This window comes from Hoplias malabaricus, chromosome 2 (genome assembly GCF_029633855.1).
Source record: "Hoplias malabaricus isolate fHopMal1 chromosome 2, fHopMal1.hap1, whole genome shotgun sequence".
NCBI lineage: Eukaryota > Metazoa > Chordata > Actinopteri > Characiformes > Erythrinidae > Hoplias > Hoplias malabaricus.
Genome location: NC_089801.1, coordinates 43,733,439 through 43,754,426, shown reverse-complemented (window position 1 = coordinate 43,754,426; position 20,988 = coordinate 43,733,439). Strand labels below are relative to the sequence as shown.

General features: G+C 40.5%; 1 protein-coding gene across 8 annotated transcripts in view; it reads right to left on the bottom strand.

Moving 5' to 3' along the window:
- Positions 1–18,347, bottom strand: part of fat1a (FAT atypical cadherin 1a) — a 105,497-nt gene extending 87,150 nt beyond the window's left edge. For 7 of the 8 annotated variants that reach the window (XR_010800288.1, XR_010800287.1, XM_066659800.1 and 4 more), the window contains exons 1-2: positions 15,578–15,677; positions 9,999–13,288 (exon numbers count right to left, since the gene is read on the bottom strand). Coding sequence is in view for 6 of the 8 variants with exons in the window: in XM_066659800.1 (XP_066515897.1) it covers positions 9,999–13,260 (3,262 nt within the window). In the remaining 2 variants the exon portion in view is untranslated. Of the gene's footprint in view, positions 1–9,998; positions 13,289–15,577; positions 15,678–17,979 lie in introns of those variants that run through there. The other variant, XM_066659801.1, reaches the window with a different exon arrangement.
- Positions 18,348–20,988: the final 2,641 nt, after the last annotated feature.

Here is a 20,988-nt window from a genome sequence, read left to right as displayed (position 1 = left end):
CTTAGCTTTATATCTTTGAGCACAAATTTGAGTAAATTAATCTAAACACAGCCCGAGAGTGCACTCCAACACACGTGTTGATGATAAAAACCCTTTTCTGTAAGAGCAGATTTCAGCAACTGGTGCTGAAGGAACAGAAAAGTTTGAAAATGAGCGAAATAAGACGGTGTACACTGTTTAGAAGCATATCTAGCTTTAACAGGCACTTGTGTTTCAGCACATCACAGCAGACTTTTCAGTGAATTGAGGCTCAAAACACACATATTTAGAGGATGAAGCCATATACCTGTGTGCACAAAGTCGAGTGGAGGATTTTCTGAGAATTATGTCTGTTTACAGCTTAATTACATTCTCTTTTAACTCAAACTCAGCGATAAACTTACAACTGCGATTGCCTACTAGGCTTGTGCTTTTCTCCACCTGTTTTCAGACTGTGACATCAGCAGTCATTTAGCTCCCACAGCGCCCCCTCCCTGTGGCTCTTTTAAATGCACATGAACATTATAGCTGACTTTTAAAGACACCGATCATTTTAAGTTACTATCCACATTTATAAATACCATGGTATACGGTGTTATCGCTATACCGCCCAATCCTAGTGTATATAGTTGTCATTAACAATATCCACTTCCGACACCTGCTTTAATATCCCTCTCTCCAGGCTGCGCTGTGGCTCACCATGGTTTTGCTTGCTATTTATGCTCACTAATCTGCTAACTACCTTGCTAGCTAAGGGCACTGAGTATACACCATTTAACCAGTTTGAGTGGAGGTGCTCTAATTTCAGGCACACAGCTGACAAAATGAACTGTGGTGTCACCTCACTTCATTGTAAGTGTGTTGTTTTAACAAGTTAGGTTGTTTTATATGACTGAGTGGCTTCATTTCACAAAATCTTTTATGTTGATGAGCCTGAATATGGGTAAAGAGCACTGCTTTTACTGCTGGAGAGCATGAATGTGGGTTAAGTGGAGCATTGCCTTTATTGATAGCCACGTTTATCCAAAAAAACTGAATATCAGAATTTCAAAATTAGAGGCAGATACCTAACCAATGAGCAAATATCTGAATGCCTGAATACTTGGGGTCAGCCCTATTGAACAGAACATGGCTCAGCATGGTGCCGCTCGCTGAGTCCTTCGCTAACTCGTGCATGCACGGTGCCACTAAGGGCACAGAGTGTAAACGAATAGACCAGAGCTTCGTGGAAGTGTTTTAATTTGAGGTGTAATGCTGACAAATTTAACTGTAGCTCTGCCATGCTTCACTGTAAGTAGGTTGTTGTAGCGTGTTAAGCTGTTTTGGTCTTTGTTCAGGACTTTTATGTTGACAAGGCTCAATACTTGTGGAGTGGAGGGTTGCCCTTTATTGATAGCCCCATTTATCCAAAAAATAAACAAATATCGGAATCTCAAAATTATAAACCGAATTTCTACCCAACAAACAAATATCACAATATTCAGGGTCAGCCCTACTGATTCTACCATTCAGAGATCAAAAAACTGATCACTTTCAGGTACCCTATAACACACCATTATTCCCTGTAACAGAAGCATTGTTTCGGGATTGCGGCAAATTTGATAAGTCAACCTCTCTCCCTCCCTCCCTTTCTCTCTTTCCTTTCCCACAGTAAGACCCCCCCCCCACCACCACCACCCCACCCATTCCCATGCTCCCCTTCTTCGCCCGGGCTGGGGCAGAGGCAGTCAAACATGAAAAAGCAAAGCGAACAGTCGCATACCTCTGTTATCTGGCATCGCTGAAAAACAGCTCTACCTCTTTCTTTTTCTCCCCCCCCCCCCACAGCAGAAGGGCAGGATAGGGTCACACTGGTGTTCAGGATCAGTGGGTTTTTGGGGTGAATTTTAGAGTTTTGTGAGAGGGTTTTAGTTGCATTTCCCAGAAGCATAAACAACTGACTTCAGGTACTTAGCTGTTACACTCCAAGCTACAACAGGAGGCCTACTCTATCAAAAGAGGACGCTCCGCTAGAGAAAAGGGCATCGCATACATTATCCTCTCCACTAAAAAGGGTAAGCACCTTCAATCTGAAATGCTAGAGGGTTGTTTCCGAGGCTGGTCCATTAGGAGCGACCCAGGACCACGTGCCCCTTTCCATTCTCCCCTCCATTCTTCACAGCAGGGCTTTTATTTGCACCATAACCCTTCCTCTTACAGCTAAGTGTTTGAGTTGACTTAATTACAGAGCAAAAGAAATAAAAGGGAACAAAACAAGGACTGAAAACTCACCACTCTCTGGGGAAAAATACAGAAATCAGATACATAACCCAAGCTCAAACAGTTCCCTCTGCAAAAGGCAGGCGAGAGGTCAGGCAAAAACGCAAAACAGCGCTTAATTTAGCAAAATGAAAATGCCATGACCTTCCATGTTGAGGGTCAGACAATCTTGTTGCCAGAACAGCTCTAATGAATAGTTGAAATTGCCCATTTGCATAATTCTGCATTCAAATAAACCCAGAAAAATTTTCACAGAGTTTAGCTCTTTCTCTTGTTATCGCTTGCACCTCCTCGACACTACGAACTACACTTACAACTTGTTAAGAGTTAAATAAACTTCTAATAATAAATTGAAAGAGCAAAAATCAAAGACTCTTGTTCTGTCAACACATTAAGAGTTTTATTAAATCAGATCTTTATGACAGTCCAGTAACTACGTTGGGGTTCATTTTAGGAAATATAGCCTCACTTCCCCACCAAAAAAGAGAAAAAAAATGATGCTATGAATGTTAAGCTACTCCAGATACTTTAAAACTGTCTGTTCCTTTCTAGAAGTCTAGAAGTAATTTTTTGGTCTTAAATGGGAATATTATGTCAGAATCACTTGTTCAGTGCACATATTCATTAATGTGTATATATAGAGCCTATCATACTACAAACTGTGTAACAAGACCAGCCAGTCATTTTTCTGTGGGCTGCCCATGTCAAAAAACCTGTGATAAAACAAGCCATTCAGATTTTGCTCTGTTTCTGACATCTACTGCAGAGACTTTATAATTGCCCCCTCATCTGAGTCTGTCCAATCATAGCGCTGGGCCCACATTTATGTGAGAGCGCAAAGGCGAGATCAAATGCAGCAAGACAGTAGGGCTGTCCTGGATACCCTTTTCAGGGATTTGGTGAATATTCATATATTTGGGGAGTGGGGTGGCATACATTGTTGCTATTAACAATATCCACTTCGGACCCCTGCTTTAATATCTCTCCCTCCAGGCTGCGCTGCGGCTCACAGACATAATTTCAGACACAAAGTTCACAAAATGAACTGTGGCACACCTTGTTTGTTAGGATGGTTTATATGACTAAGTTTTAGAATTCATTTGCACATGTTGATAAGCCTGAATATGGGTGGAGTGGGAAGGGCAGTATTTTTACTGCTGGAGAACCTGAATGTGGGTTGAATGGAGCATTGCCTTCGATAGCCACATTTATCCAAAAAACTGAATATCTGAATTTCTAAATTAGAAATATACCTACCCAACAAACAAATATCTGAATGCCCAAATGCTTGGGGCCAGCACTATTGTTCAGAAAATCAGCGCTCAGCGCCCACTTTAGAATTAAGGCTGCAATGCCGCTCCCAGCATGGCTCCACTTGTTGAGTCGTTTGCTAACTCATGCATACACGGTGCCACTAAGGGCACAGAGTGTACACAAATAAACCAGAACTTTGTGGAGATGTTCTAATTTGAGGGGTAAAGCTGACAAAATGAACTGTAGCTTTGCCATGCTTTGTTGTAAGTAGGTTGCTGTAGCGTGTTAGGCCATTTAAGGCTTTGTTCAAAACTTTGACATAGCTGAATACATGTGGAGTGGAGGGTTGCTTTTATCAATAGCCACATTTATCTAAAAAAACAAATATCCAAATCTCAAAATTATAAACCAAGTTCCTACCCAACGAACGAATATCCAAATAACTGAATATTCATGGCCAGCACTGAGAAATAAGAACACTCAGTAAAAACTGAGAAAACAAGAACAGAGAAGAGAGAGGACAGAGTAAAAATAGATAAAAATGGTCCTCGCTCCTCACTGCTGTACACTCAGGTCAGGGTGAACAGTGACTAATTCATTCTCATTTAAAGGAACAAGTGCTAAACGGCCATTCTGAACTGGGCTGTTTAGACAGAGGGAGAATGCTGCTGTGGGGCTTGAAAGTATACTTCAGATTGAAAGTATACGTTTAGCTCTAGCAACAACATCATTTTAGTTCCTGGGCATAACTGAAAAAGCAGACCTCAGACACCACATGTCTCAACTCATCAAACACATTTGGTGTGATTTGGAAGAATAATGAAATAGAGTTTTCCACCAAACCATTACCAAATCTACAATGCTGCAAGCTTATACTGTAGACTGTAGACTCCAGGCAGTTGCAGCCATTAGGTTTTTTTTTTTTTTTGTACAGCTTCTCCCTGTGATTTGCGAGGTGTGGTTTGGAGCGGCCTCTTCGCTTGTTCCTTTGCCACGAGGGCATTAAAGCAGTAAAAGGCGCCGGATTCATTGCGTGGCTCTGGCAACATCAATCAGATCTGCGGCGAAACCCTTTATCCTGGGCGAGTGTGTGAGGCCTCTATTAACTCAATTACTCGGGAAGCAGTGTCTGAACACACACACACACACACACCCAGACGCACACATCAATTCTCAGACTAACTCTCTCTTGCGCTCTCTCTCGCACACACAAAATCAATCCTCTAACTGGTGCACAAGCACAGCGGGGCTGAAATTGGCTGGGGTCTGCACACAGGGGGTCTCACCAAGGCTCGATATGGCCCCAAGCAATCTCTGTGTTTGTCCAATCTGGAGATGGTAAACATCTCGGCCAGAGACTTATTCGTTTGGCAAATCTCTGCCAGGAAGAGAAAAAGAAAAAGGGACCAAATCTGGGAGTAACAATTTGGGGTTCGCAGCGAGGCTAATCTTATCTCGGGTGCGTGACTACAAATTAGTGCGCTTTTCCCGACGCAGGAACAGCCTCACAAAAAACATGAGCCAGCTTCTGCATGGTTTTCGAGGGCGGCATTTTATCCTTAAATACATGCACAGGCAGGCTAAATATAAAACAAAGTACAGCCACAGGTCCCAGAGCGGAGGAGCAAGAGAGCCACAGGGAGTTATAGAAGCTAACGCTAACAAGACAAACAGAACCAGGGTTTTGTCTAGGCACATTCCTTCCACAAACCCTGTTTGTCAGTCGGGGCAAAACCAGAGACATAAACATAAAAAGTACACGCAGGACTATGAGTAGTCTTTGGAAGTGAAGCCACTGCTGAAAAATGTACAAGACTCTTAAAGTCCTCAAAATTTAATGCCTGAACCAAATTTCCTTCTGAATATAACATAAGCTGTGTCTGAAACAGCTCCCTATTCACTATTCTCCATATTACTCATTTTAAACTGCGCTAATATAGGGAACTGAGTGCATTGCAAAGCAGTGCATTGTGAGTATTTACTATCCACTAGTGTCAGCTATTGTACATGGGTTGTACACTAACCTTTGGGGTGCATCGTGGCATTGTTTGAGTGCACTGAAAATTCTGCACTAGGTTTTCGGACAGTCGTGCAAAATGGTGGAACCAAATATATAGCGAAGAGGGCAGTTTCGGACATGGCGAAAGACTCATCTGTCAAGATGGCTGCTGCTTTATCTAGCTTAGCAAAGTACTTGTATTTTAGATATCTACCTATAGAAATAAATGATAAAACAAAAAATGGTAAAAGATAGCAGTAAACTTGTTAAATCTTAAAAGGGACATATTAGGAAATCACTTTTTAAGTGGGACATTAAGCACATTCAGGTGGGGATCTTGGATCCACCAAAGAACACACTGTAAAAATACATCCTGGTCAAGTTTCTTCAGTTTGCATAAGTCAGCAATCATTCTCATTGATCAACAGTTCTTACCAAGGTTTTTCTTTTTAAAACCCATTTATGCAGTTTAATGTAGATTCTGACATTCACCAATATTTTCTTGGTTGATATTTGATTTCTGGCATGTTTGTGAAAAATAAATGTTAATGAGAAAATTTTAAAAAATGGTTAATGTAATTTCTTCAGTTCTACAGTTGAACACAATGACAATATTACAATACCAATAAAGATATTTATCTCTTATAATATTTGCCTCTTATTTTATCACTTTTGTACTCTTCTCCCGATCGTGTTCACTGAACAAGTTATTACATCCCATGCATAATTGTCGGTGTGAGTTTTGTCCAGTTCTGACACTGCTAAATAATGTCATTTGGTGTTAATGTCCTGCAGTTCCATGAATTTTATGGAGATTAGCAGGCATATACCTATGTTAATTAGGATGGAACAATTAGGCACTTTAAATTTAAGAGGACAATAGAATTCATCATTATAAGAACACAGCAGTGAACAATTCTGCGGTTTAAGAAAATGTGATGACTCTGGATTTTTTAAAGATCTTTCTTAAGAACAAGTATAAAAACATTCTTAGGAGAATATCAATGAACGATGACAATTGTGAGCATTCAGCATCTGCCTGAAAAAGTTAATATTTCTGAAAATAAAACCTTTCCCTGTCCTAGGTAAGAATGTATGCTAACCTGTGATTGCGTACAACTAAGCTCTGTGAGCATGTCTTCACTTTCGTTTCATACTTTAAGACATCACTAGGGGTTTTTATTATGTGGCAGACTTGTTACAATAGACACATTTAAATCTATGATTCTTTTTTTATTATCACATAAATTATCACATAATATTTTTAAAACATATTTTTAAAAATGTCATATTTGGACATCTTTATATCTCTATACACATCTAAGTTTTCCAATTTTAGTTTCAAATATCATGACTATAAAATAAATGACTTTGAGCATATCATTTCACCTCTAAATATTAACTACACTCCTAACTCCAAATCTTAAGACTCACAACATTTTTCCAGATAAAACAGAAAACTGTAAAATTATTACTTGTTTGGTTAATGTTTTAGCAGACCCATTTGGTTAAAAACCTGCTGACACATATAAGCTTGAGCAGCCTATGGCATTTACGCCATCTTTAAGAAAAAAGCAGTACTGGATAGCATGTTTACAAGTTTGCTCCCATTTTAATGACCCATTTTAAGTGACTTTTAAAGCAGTTCTGGGGTTTTAATTCTGTCAGTTTGCAATAACAAAACAGTGCTGTGCTGTATGTCAAATGACTCTCTCTCTCCAGAGACCCCAGAGTGAAAGAGAAAGCTTTCACTAAATTCTCTGAAAATATATTAAATGTGACTCCTTGACTAGCTGACTTCTTACACCTAAAGTACGGTAAACAGCTGCCATAGTTATTTTTTAATGATTTATTTATTCACAGATCTGTTCCACTTGATGCTACATATATTATATTTTGCTGCTAATATCACAACATAAAGGACACATTCTGAGGCACTACCCATTCAGCTTGTGCACTGAGATTGATTCCTTGTTTGAAATGTAATCTCTAGGCCACTCGTGGTAACTTTAGCCCTTCCCCAACCATTCAAAGCCCCTCCAGTGCAGACCCCAACTGTCTAATCTCAGTTGCACAGGGAACCGCTCTGACCTCAGGCATATTTACTTTGCCACTAGCCCTGGCTGTGATCCAGAACAATGCAGCTTCAATGTAAGAACAACCCAAACCCAGACAGTGCCCATAGATCACTGAGGTCACAGAGGGTGGAAGAGCAGGTCAGGTGATCCTGGTGACCTGCATCTTTTGGGGTTAAAGGTGGTGCCGGCCAGACTACTCCTAGAGTGTCACACTCAGCTAAATATATCAAGTTGAGAGTGCCAGGGATCGCCCACTAAGTTGAGCACTTGTCGGCACAGTACAGGAAAATATCAGTTACGGAACTAAGTTCGTCATGGACCAAACTCTGACTAGACCTAAGATTATAATTCTGAATACAGCAAACTGATGATATGATATGGTTAAAAATAAACCTGCTTTGACCAAAATAACTAACACAATGTTCCATTGTAAAAAATATTTGACTAAAATGTGGCCCAAATTGTATTTCCACCAACGTATTTGCAGTGTAGAAGTACATGCTTAGAAAAATCAGCCGCCCCATAAAAATACATGAACAATTTACCATCTAGAAGATGTGTAGATTCATTGATGAATGTGAACAGTAAATACAATTACTTTATTTGCAATGCGGACATCAAAATCCCTGTTTCCTATGCCTACCACTATAAAGGATAATCTTAGTCAGTCTGTTTAACTAATGAAGCATTTCCCTTTAAACCCATTTCATATTTGAAAAAAAAATGGAATTCTTGATCTGAAGACATCTATTACAAAACATATGACCCAAAATGTTCATGTGGATTTCTTCCACACTATTAAACACTTAGCATTTGAGAAATAATTTAGAAATCATTTACTGGATGAAATGAAATTGCCCATTTTGTAATCTCCACTTGACAATCTTTGGTGGAGATCTGCAGGTCTGGCAGAAAGAACTTGGCACTGGTTAAAGACCCCAAACAATGCTGGACTATAACAGAGTTAACGTTCCAGACAAGCTTAACCATGCCTTTGTGGACTGGCATTGCACCCAAATTTATACCAAGCTCATTTGTGTATTTTATTGGATCAAACAAATATTTTGCACAAGTTGCTTCATTCTTCTCCCTGTCTTGCTGTTGTGCACCCAGTTTAAAAACTCCCCCCTGCAAACCCTGAACAAAAGAGGTGCAAATAATCAATAATGTCCCATCAGTTGAATGAGGCAGTGAGGCAATCTCCATAATACTGGTGGGAACACAATGACAGGCAGATGGTTTTGTAGGGGAAGAGCCCCACTCCAGCGCGTCCTGTCATGCTAAATTTACCACTGCAGAAATTAAGATTTCCCTACAGGGGTGCCTAAGAGCCACAGCTAATTTATCCACCTTAATAAAGTGCCATGCACCACCTTCAACTAAATGAATGCTTAATTATAATTTCCACTTTTTCTTAGAATGAGCTTGGAATAAACTTTCTCTTTTTTTAAACAAATGGTATTCTTCAAAAATCTGGACCATGGACTGCATGCATGCTAAAAAGCTTATGTTTAATGTATTGCATTTTCACTGACCCATTTGTACATTAATTATGCATGCCAGGGTACAGAAATACACTTTCAGAAGAAGGCAGAAGCCCACATTAGCTGCAAATTAGAAATTCACTACATATTAAAGAAGAGTGCTGGCTGCATGTGGTGAACATGAATCTAGGGAGACTGGGTGGGCAGTCAAGCGACCATTGGAATTCCAATCTTTTTTTGGCACAGGTGCTTGCAGAGTCTGTGTCCAGCTAAAATAGGTATTAATACTTTCTTTGTGTGTTGGTAATGAGGCCAGATCTTGACTTTTACCACAGAAATGGTTTTCAGTCCAAACAGCACAAGTTCTTTTGCACAAACTTTCAGAGAGTGCAGCAACAAGTTGTTGGCCCAGATACCTACACCATATGTATTGTTTGAAAATGTGCGCAGTATAGAGAAGCAAATGAAATAAAAAAGTTGAAGGAAAAATGTAGGTGGGTTGAAGCATTTTGAGGGAGAGGGCTGAGATGAGAAGAAAGCAGGGGGAAGTGCACAGCAATCCTCTTAAAACCAAGGCAACTAGCTTGGAATGTTTATAGCATGTCGGAGAGACAGCTGCTCCATCTGCTCCTGCCATCAATTCTGCCTCCTTACATGGAGAAACCAAGGGATGCTGCTCAACAAATTTCCTCCACCAACATCAACCTGTATTTGCACCTGAACCAACAATATAAAGGAAAAAATTCCAGTCTCTCCAATCTTGGCAATATCACAACTGAACAATCTGGGAATCACCACTCAGATTCATGCAGAAATGAATTGTTCCATTAAATATTCATGGCTAGACAAAATAAAGAATCACTCATTCCTACTTTCCACATTCTACCTTCCAACTAGACCTGAGCACATGAGAAATAACAGTATCTCAAAGCAAAGCAAACCTACCAGTTTCGTCATCAATGGCGAAGATCCCCAGACCAGATCCATCCCTAATTGAATAGCGGATCTCCCCGTCTCTACCTCTGTCCTCATCTTGAGCTGTGACTTTCATGACTGATGTTCCAATTGGCACGTCCTCTTTGATAAATCCCTTATCCACGAACGATGGGAACCACGGACGGTACAGGTTCTCATTCACATCCACTACCTCCACCTCAATGTGACAAGTTGAGGACAGAGAAATCGGTTTGCCTTTGTCCTTGGCCTTCGCAACAAGGTTGTAGACTTGCTTTTTCTCATAATCCAGATTTTGCACAATTCTCACTGCACCACTGACTTTGTCCACTTCAAATTTTCCTTCACCATTGTCCACGAGACTGTATCGTACCTGGCTTGATGGTCCAACATCAGGGTCGTGAGCTTCCAACCACATGATTACAGTACCGATTGGGAGATCCTCACGGACCTTTATTCGATAACTGGGAGGGATGAATTTTGGGGGGTTGTCATTGACATCTTCCAGTGTGATTTTAAGTGACACAGTAGATACTAGTTGAGGTTCAACAGTAGCCTTGTCACGGGCTGCTATCCTGAGAACAAAGCTAGGCTGAACTTCACGATCTAATGGCTTTTTGACCGTTACAACTCCAGTCTCCTCATCAATGGCAAACTGATCAGTGTCTGCCAATATTGAGTACCTGATAACACCATTATCTCCCAAATCTTTGTCTTTAGCCTCTACTTGGATGATCTCAGTGCCAATAGCTGTATTCTCACTTATTTCCACTGAATATGATTCTTGCAGAAACTGTGGACTGTTATCATTCGCGTCAGTAACCTTGACATCCAGCAGGCGCGATGACGACTTTTGAGGTAGTCCAAGATCGTACACAGTAAGGTTGAGTGTATAGTGATCAGTTGTTTCTCTGTCAAGTGGTGCATACACCTTCAGCCAGCCATCATTCATATCAATAACAAATCGACTTTCCATGTCACCTCCTGATATAACATAGACTAGTTTTCCATTGAAACCACTGTCTGAGTCTGAAGCGCTCAAATGCACAATCCGAGCCCCAACTGGCAGGTCTTCCTTGACCTCAACAACGCTGGGGAAGAAGTCCGCGAACTGTGGTGCAAAGCGGTTGACAGCATGTATGTCTAAAAAGTTCTCATCGGGTTCAAGCTGGGTGTGGATCTTGCTGCCTTGCAGCAGCTTTTCCGCCAGCATAGTGGCTACACCTGTGTCAACACATTTAACCTGAACAGGTTTACGTGCTGTGATAACAGTTATGTTCAAGAACATTGGTAGAGTCTCATGTTCTCCGTCACTAGCTGTGATTTGCAAGCTGTGAAAGGACAACTTTGCTGCTTCACCCTCACTAAGTGTCTGTTTCAGAGACAGCACACCTGAGTTAGGGTTTAATTCAAACAGATTCAAGTCATTGCCAGCTTTTATCACATACCGGACCAGCTGAAGCTCATCAGCATCAATGGCTGACACAGTTGTAATCTGTTCTCCCGTGCCATGATCTCTAGGAATGGTCACCTCACAGTCCACATTTTCAAAGAGGGGCTTGTTGTCATTCAAATTGCTTAGGGTGATCATAACCTGTGTCTCTACTTCACGCCGATACGGTTCACCCCAATCTGATGCTCGCACGCGCAAATTATAAATTCTTGGCATCAATTCATAATCTAGCTGTTCTGAGGTACTAATAACACCAGAAAAATAATCAATAACAAAAGGCTGGGGATTTATATTAGCTATGCTATATGTGACATAGCCATTCTCTCCACTGTCTAAATCAGTGGCTTTTACTCTTAGCACACTTGTTCCTACAGGCATGTTTTCATCAACACTGGCTTTGTATGTTGAATGCTCAAACTCTGGGGCATTGTTATTCACATCAATTACATCAATGATAACTTTAGTGGCTACTTTTCTGTCACTGGTAATAACATCTAGTTCATAACGGGGGAAGATATCAGCATGAATGGGCCCAGCTGTTGTGATTAAGCCAGTGTCTGGATTGATTGCAAAGTGATTCTTTTCTAATTTTTGTTTAAAGACATATTTTAATTGAGGATATTTTGGCACAGCTGTGACCATCACAACAGGTGTGTGCAGTGGAGCAAACTCACTTACATTCACCCTGTAAATGGATTGTTTGAATTTCGGAGGCCCTACTTTAAACTTTGGGGATGTGATATGAATGACTTTAGCAGAAGAAAACTGGGGTGGGCTGCCTTTGTCTTTCGCTTGCAGAGTGAGGTTGTAACCAAAAGGTTGGCTGTCCCAATCTACTTCCTTAACTGCTTTAATTTTGTATTCCTTACTACCAGGACTAGTCCTCATTGCTCTAAACTGCTGTAAAGGGTCTCCTGCTACTACACTCAACGATGCTATCTCACCATTAGCACCCTGGTCATCATCCTCTACGGTCACTACAGCGTAAGTTGGGTCCTTGTCAGTATCTGACGGTGCTAATGTAACAGCAGTGATGACTGGAGCATGTTCATTAGCCTGCTCTACTCGTACTGTAAGTTTAGCCATACTACTAAACCCACTGCTCCCGTACAGCTTCATCCCTCGATCTACCGCCAAAATCTCAAAATCGTACTGCTTTGTTGCAGCATAATCAAGTTTTCCAGTAAGTGTAACCACACCGCTCGTGGGATGGACCGCAAACATTTCGGTCCACTCTCTGAAGCTGTAGTAGTACTCTCCATTTGTACCGATATCAGCATCTGTCGCTGTGACCTTGGCAATGCTTGTGCGTATAGCTGTGTTCTCCGGCAGGGAAATGCTGTAGGAAGTAGGGGAAAAGAGAGGCCGGAGATCATTGGTGTCTAGTACCTGAACCCTAACCCGTGTCCGGCCCTCTGCGTTCGAGTTCCTTTCAACAGCTTTGACAGTGAGCAAATAGTGGTCTCGCACTTCCCGATTCAGAATGGCACTGCTGCCTCCTTTGGTCCTTATTCGCAAAAAGCTAAAGTCTCCCAACTGGTATTCCTCGGCTTTGAAAAGGTTCTCGTTGTCGCCCGCCACAATTTTGTACCGTATTTCCCAAGAGGGGTCCACAATGTAGATGCCCATTTTAACAGGGCTTTCCAGATAGGTCTTAGCAGCAGAGTTTTCAAAGATGGTTGCATTGTAAGAAGAATGGGTGAAGTGTGGGAGGGGTGTGGTGTCCAGCCCTTGGTTCCATGTGTAGCCACACAGGAGAAGCAGCTGCACCAGCAGCAGTGGGGTTGCCTGGATCTGCATGGTCACAGGACGTTCTTCACCAGACCACCTGTCGAGAGAATGCAGAAGATGGATGAGAAATGCATATATATATATATATATATATATATATATATATATATATATATATATAATTGGTTTAAGAATATTCAGTGATCATTACATGTTGTAAAATCAATTGTTTGGCATTCATAAAGCATGCCAATAAAAACAGTGAATGTTAACAGCAGATGCAGCATGGAGGAGCAGATATGATTAGTGTAGCATTGAGCTGAGTGACTGTTTTCCTCCCTGTCTGCAGTTCCAGTCTCGCTAGTCTTAACAGAACACAGTGTGAGCGATTACCATTAGTGAACCCAGGGAGGATGGGCTCATTCATCTTAGATATACACAAATATACACATTCCTCCAGCCACGGTAGGTATAAGCTTTTCTGCGAGCCTTAATCTGCAGACCTTGTTTAGCTTGGAACACCATGCTCCCCAGAGATACAGGTTCAAAGCCATTACAAAGAAACAAATGAGCTCTGCCTCCATAAATTCAATTACATCAACCCATTTTACACATTCAGATTCCCATTACATTTATATCTGCAGACTGCAACCAAGGTACACCAGTACATTAAAGGGGGAATTCCAGATTTCTGCATAATTGAGACTTTGCGATCATTAGGAGCGGGCTTGAGCTAAAGCGGTTCATTATAGGAGAGTTTACATTTTTCTTTAGTGGTGGTGATAGGAACCAAGAATCACAATAACCACTACACAAACACAACCATGTCACAGAGTAAAGAGCGATGGGGGACTAGTTTGCCTTGTGATGCCTTACCATGCGTTCACACTAGCAGGAGACAAAGCAGCAAGTGACACAGCAACAAATCAAGTTGAGATTTTCTCTACTTTATGCAAATTAGTTATGATGAATTAAAGCGGCATTCTAAACGATTGGCTGCAAGAAATTCTTTGAACCATTCATAGACACAGGTTCCAAAGTTTGGCCAGCTTCTGTCAAACTTGGAGCTACATAAGCAACATGTCGCCTGTGAGTTTGAATATAGGGTTACAAGAACCTTCATGCTGTGAACAGATTTAAGTCCAAAACCTGTAACTTTATAACTACCACAAAACAAATTTGATATAGCTTTTAAAATCCTTCAGGTGGTTGCTTCCAAAAAACACCACTGTGAACAATCGTATAGCGACTAGCCCAAATCCCTTCAGCAATCGAGGTGGTTTTGACTAGCGGGTCCAAAGTGAGTGTTATTAGTCCTGCTTAACTGGACATAGTGCCATACTGTGAGTGAAACTCGGAAATAAAATGCTTGTATTGTTGTGTTCTTAGATGTGAAGCAGTTACTGGAGCAGGTAACTTACTCACTCATACCTTCTCTTACTTATTCACATTTAACCACATGCAAAAGGAGTGATATTTCTTTGTATTACTTTGTTTATTAATGACATCATGTCCTAATTTTAATGCAGCACTATTATTACATCATGATATGTATTTAAATATCACGATATGATAATTTAGCCTTATCATCCATTCCTTATTTGGACTCCATTATTAAGCAGGTGACCAATAAAATCCAAATGTCTATAGAAGGCAAACCAGTTTAGAGAAACCATACATAGCAAATCAATTCAGTTCAGTCTAAACGAGAATGGAGTATACACAGAGATGATTTCTTGCACCCTCTGGGTTACTAGGATATTTGGTAAAGCCAGCATGTGGCAATTAGATTAGTCTACCTCTTCATTATCTCCTCTGTGCAATCTGAGCAATTTACATATCCTCCGGGGAATCATGCTTTATCACACCACCACCACACGGCACCAGAGGGTTTCAGCTTCTAAAACTTTCTCCAGGTGTCCCAACACTTACTGTTCTTTGTCCACCACGTCGCACAGCATCGCTAGCTTAATACGAAGCATGCAGTCAGTACAAACATCTGTCTTCGCACGCACATTAACTTTGAAACAAAAATGTGGCAACAAAAGCTGTGCCCTCCCCATCCCCCTCGCTCTCGCAAGCCAGATGCATGGGGGTACGCGCACGAACCGACAATAAACTCGCTGGGAAACAACCTGGATCTCATTTAAACTAAGAACAACACATTGGAAATGCATATTAATACAGAGCTATCAGTTTCCAATGTCGTATGCTGTTTATTTAATTGTGAATAAAAGTTACGGTTAGCCAAATCCTAAACCTTAATACAAAAGCAACGGAGCTCGCGCTTGAAAAACAGTTCCACTAAATATTTACTTTAAAGTCGTTACAAACTGTGTTAACACAAAGGGAAAAATATAATATAAAACCAAACGCTATTTCGTACCTCTTCCAGCTTTACTGTCCCGAGTATGGAGGGATTTTTCGTGATTTATAAGATCCACATTTCTGCATCGTACCTTCCGCTCGCACACACTCAACCAACTAAGCACACAGAACCAGCGCGAGCCTCTCTCTCTCTCTCTCTCTCTCTCTCTCTCTGTTTCGCCCCCACTCGCTCTCAAAATCCTTCCGCACATATCCCGGACCTACTTCCCCCTGGAATGAGCCGTTACAAACGCGGAGGGATATTTATGTTCTCTTCTCAGGGATTTTCTGAACTCGACAGAAAAGAGGGAAAAAAAGGAATAAACCGGTGATTTTTGAATGAAACTACGCAAAATACGGCCCAGAGCTAAGATATCACATCCATTTAAAAACAGAAATGTTGTGTAGATGAGTTCTCTACACAATGTTGAAAAGGAAAACTAACGAAAACCTCCTGAGTTAAACTACGAACTAGCGCAACATTTAGCCCCTCACCTCAGCCGAGGACAGGTAGGCTGTTCGCAAATAGGGGGCTAGAAAAAGGTCTGTACATTTAAGTTCACATTTTGTTGGATTTATGTGAAAAAATGTGAATACACATTCTACATGGAACACTTTTAAAGACAATCTCCTGTGGAAATCCCGTGTTTTGCAAGCTTTATGGTTTATACGTTAGCAGATAAATCCGGAGGGAAATTATTGCAAAGAAAGTTAAAAAAAAAATTTCCAGACCGTCAGGAGTTCTTACATCACAAATCTAAGGAAACGTTCATGACAGGTCGCGGGACAGGGCCTTTGAACTGTGAGCGAGGCGTTGAGGGATGTGTGGAGATAGAGGTGAGGACTAGTTGTATAGTAGATCCACACGCACTGAAAAAAACTTAAATAAATAATACATTTGCAAATAAAAAAAAATTATTTTTACTTTTTATGGTTTTATTATCTTTATAATATGTGTATGAATTTCATAAAAGTGTGGGTCTTCAATGACATTATTTTCGAAATTAACACACAGTCATTGGACCATGGTGTGCCCAAGCATTTGCATTGACACACCGGGGTGAGGACAGGAGCACTGGAGTTTAGAAACATAATAATAATAATACTAATAATAAACAGTGGATTAAACTCAAAGCAAAATACCTGAAACTAAATCAGATCGCTTGTTGATATATAATATTAAAAGTGTAATATTTGCGTTTGTTACTAGTTTTTGATTTAGACCTTAAAAAAAAAAAACACTTTGTCCAAACTTTGACATGAGTGTATCAGCGCGCGGATAGAGGGCGCTAAAACTTCAACTCTGTAGAGAGAGAGAGAGAGAGAGAGAGAGAGAGAGAGAGAGAGAGAGAGAGAGAGAGAGAGAAGCATGAAAGTCCTGACAATGGAGGATAATTAATTATAATGAGATATAATTAGATATAGATATAGATTAGTCTATTTACAGCAGCAGTAAGATAGATAGATAGATAGATAGATAACCATAGAATCCTGAATGAAATCACACCATGAGTATAAAGATAATTTAATATAATTAGCATTATAGAAATATATTGTCTCTCCTACTGTTATTATTGCAACTGCTAGAGCTAATATTACTACATTTTATTAGTACTGATACTGCTGCGTTTATTGCTACTACTCTGTTAATGTTACTATTGTTTTTACTGTTAATATTAGTACTACTAATTAATATTACTGCAAATTATATTACTGATACAACTGTTCATATTACAATAATTTCATTAGTAATAATGACATTACTACAGATATTACTGCTATTACTGAGACTGTTACTACTAATACTATTACAAGGACTATTAATACTTCAATTTCTACTTATATTACTACTACAGTTATTATTAAGACTGATATTACAACTACTACTATATTTACTTAGACTCATACTACTACTGATATTACTACTTATTATACTATTACTGCTGATAGTAATACACCTAATTCTACTGATATTACTTCTACAACCACTGAGATGCCATTTTATTATATGAATACTTTATATGTTCATATGAGTTTCACTGGATATGGAATATCATACACCATTTTTTGCTGTTAGTTTTTACTACTATTGTTATTATTAATAATCATATCATTATTATTAGTGATGGTTCATATATATAATATTTGCTGATAATTTCTCTTATTAATCAGTTTTATTGGATAACAATGAGGACAACAGCAAGAAATAAAACAGCAATAATAATGATCTACTATAATTGTAATATCAAAATTGTATATGTGATATTACAGTTACCAGAGGAATATTAATATTGATTAAATAAGTTTTAATAAGGTTAATAACTGGGTTTATTGTTATGATTATCATCATGTCACCTCCTTACTCTGAACTTTGTGTAATGATATTTTCCTTGTAGATGCCCGTGCACACTCTCCACTCACCACTCTCACAGCGGTCCATGCACAGCCCGAAAAACTTGCTCTCAGAGGAATCTCGGGCTCATCGCTCCGTGCGCAAGCTGCCGCTGGGAATGGGAGAGTAACGGAGCGTCAAAGAGCGAGTCGTGGATCCTGTCACGGAGCTGAAGCTCACGCTGCAGGGTTCACTATCTTGCTGTTCATTACTTCTCATCTCATTATTCACCAATTCATCATCTCTTCACTTCATCATTTACTCATTTTATCATTTCATCGTCTCACATCTCTGCCGCTGCTCCCTCATGCCTCCATCCATCTGCGCTGCGTGAGCTTCAGTTGTTTCAGCAGAGGAGTATGCAAAAAAGCACACGTGCACACTCAAAAGGGGGGTCCTGACGTCACCATATCCACTCGCTCTCTCTCTCGCGCTCATGCTCTCTCTCTCTCTCTCTCTCTCTCTCTCTCTCTCTCTCTCTCTCTCTCTCTCTATTTCCCACTCCCTCCATCTCTCACTGTTGTGCATCTCCTGCACAGTACTCAGAGTGGATCACGGCTTGAGTGCCTGCCCCAGAATGTTGGCATTTGGTGATTGTAGTGGTGGGGGCAGGGGAAGGCAAGCTGTTGTAGTGATTGTAGAGGAGGAAGGTTTAAGGGGACTTTGGAAGGATTTGGCAACTTGGTGGTAAAGTATACAAGAGTTGGTTAATATCATGCTGAGTGATGGAGAAAAGAGGGAGGGCCATCCTACCCACCCAGAGATAGGGTAATTTCTGTTCTGATCTGTTGGTCTCCTGGATACAGATGGCTGCATCACCAGGGATTGAACCTATTATCCCCCTGCTATGAATTGACAGCTGGAAGCACAGAATATTTTAGCTTGACTTGAATGACGTCTATAGTGCTACCTGGGAGCAGCACTCAGAATTGCAGTCCAAACTCCTCGCAGACCTTGGAGCTGTGTGACAGCCACACTACCTGTTGCGCCACAGTGCCACCCAGCACAAAAAAATGTTTCCTCTTAAAGTTCCCCTTGGTGTAATTCGTCAGCCAGCAAAATATTTGTAAAAGATACACACACACACACATATATATATATATATATATATATATATATATATATATATATATATATATATATATATTTTCCAGTCTACATAAAAGAAAACAAACCTGAGCCTGATGTTTTACAAGAAAAACGGGCCCAGATCTGGTCCAAACCCAGTATGTTTTTTCAGGACACCTGGGTATGGTCTCTAGCTCCCAGAAATCTCAGAAAAAGAACAAGTTTATGAGAAATACACAGGCCTGTGTTGTTCCCGAACTCATCATTTGACAACTGTATGACAAAGCTCAGCAGCCTGTGTTTGCGGTAAAGCCCTGGAGCAGTGGAGGCAACATGATTCTTATTGAGTTAGCTTTCATTAAAAGTACATTCACCAAAGGGCTAGTGCAAATGAGAGGCACCAGATCTTTTAGAGGGAAAGAGAGGAAGAGATCTCCTACTCTCTTAGTTCAGCAAATGGACATTCAGGTCTTGTACATGAAAACATTTCCCTCTGACACACACTTGTGCACTCTCACACACACACACACATATGCATGGACACACACACCAACAACCCCCTACTTCCCCCCGGGGGACTGTCCATAAAGTTTAATTGGATTCCGGTCAGGTGATATAGGGATAGGGCTGGTGCTTTTGATCTTGGCAATGTGCAGACATTCCATTGTTGGTCCAGGGCTTTGGGAGCAATGGCCTTGAGAACTAACAACTCGCCTGAAGGAGGGGAGTGTGTGTGTGTGTTGATAAAATCTCAAACCTGGATATCAAGTGTTATGCCTTTTATGCACAAGTAGTTTATTATTTTTAATAAAATGGGCCATAATTTGAAAAATATTTATGAGTTTTAAAATGTGTATAATAATCATTGCAGATAATTGTTCCAAATGTATGAACATATTTCCCAAGTTTGACCCTTTGAGCCTTTCATAGTTCCACCCTGAATCCCAGCTGTTCGCTTGCTGTTGCTTAGACTTTGTGACCCCTTGTTCAAATACAGCTCCTAAGTGATAAATTTCACTCCCGTGACAAGACAAATGTTCGATAAACAACTGGGTGGAACTGGAGAATTTTGTAACAAACAATATACAAACCTAGTTTTACGAGAATTGCTATAAAACATGGATTTGTGATTATACACTTGAAGCTTTATGTAACAGACAAATTTACAAGGAAAAGATTTCCAGTGTTTTCAATGACAAACTTGACTATGGACGACCAAACCTGCCAAAATAAAAAAAATGAATAAAAGTGGAATTAAAGAAAGAATAAAATAAATAAGGAATATGGAAACAAAACAAAATAAATTAATTAATTAATATGGGAACTGGCGCCCCCTCCGGGGTGTATTCCCACCTTGCGCCCAATGATTCCAGGTAGGCTCTGGATCCACCGCGACCCTGAATTGGATAAGCGGTTACAGATAATGAATGAATTAATCAATTAGGGATATAAACCCAAAAACATGCTAGTGAAGGTGCATGTTTTTTACCTTCAGGCTTAGCAATCAAGTCCAGAAAAAAGCAGTTGATACTGATAACATTGTCCAAGAACACAAAATGTCAGAGCGAAGGTTGGTGTCAGACCTGAGATTGGTGCCCCCCCCCCCCTCTCCCAACGGTGTTCAGAAACTCTAATAGGCGTCTTGCCTGTGACGTAGATGGTGGACAACAACTCTAAAAGTTGCACTTAATTTAATACAAAATGACGAAAAGGGTGTTGTTTTTGGCTCCAATAATTCAATGTACAGTGGGACATCTGTGCACAAATGGCCCAAAGATCCCAAAAAATCTAGAAAATGGACTAAATTTGTCAACTTTAAACAGGCACTGGGCGGCACGGTGGCGCAGCAGGTAGTGTCACAGTCACACAGCTCCAGGGACCTGGAAGTTGTGGGTTCGATTCCCGCTCCGGGTGACTGTCTGTGAGGAGTTGGTGTGTTCTCCCTGTGTCCGTGTGGGTTTCCTCTGGGT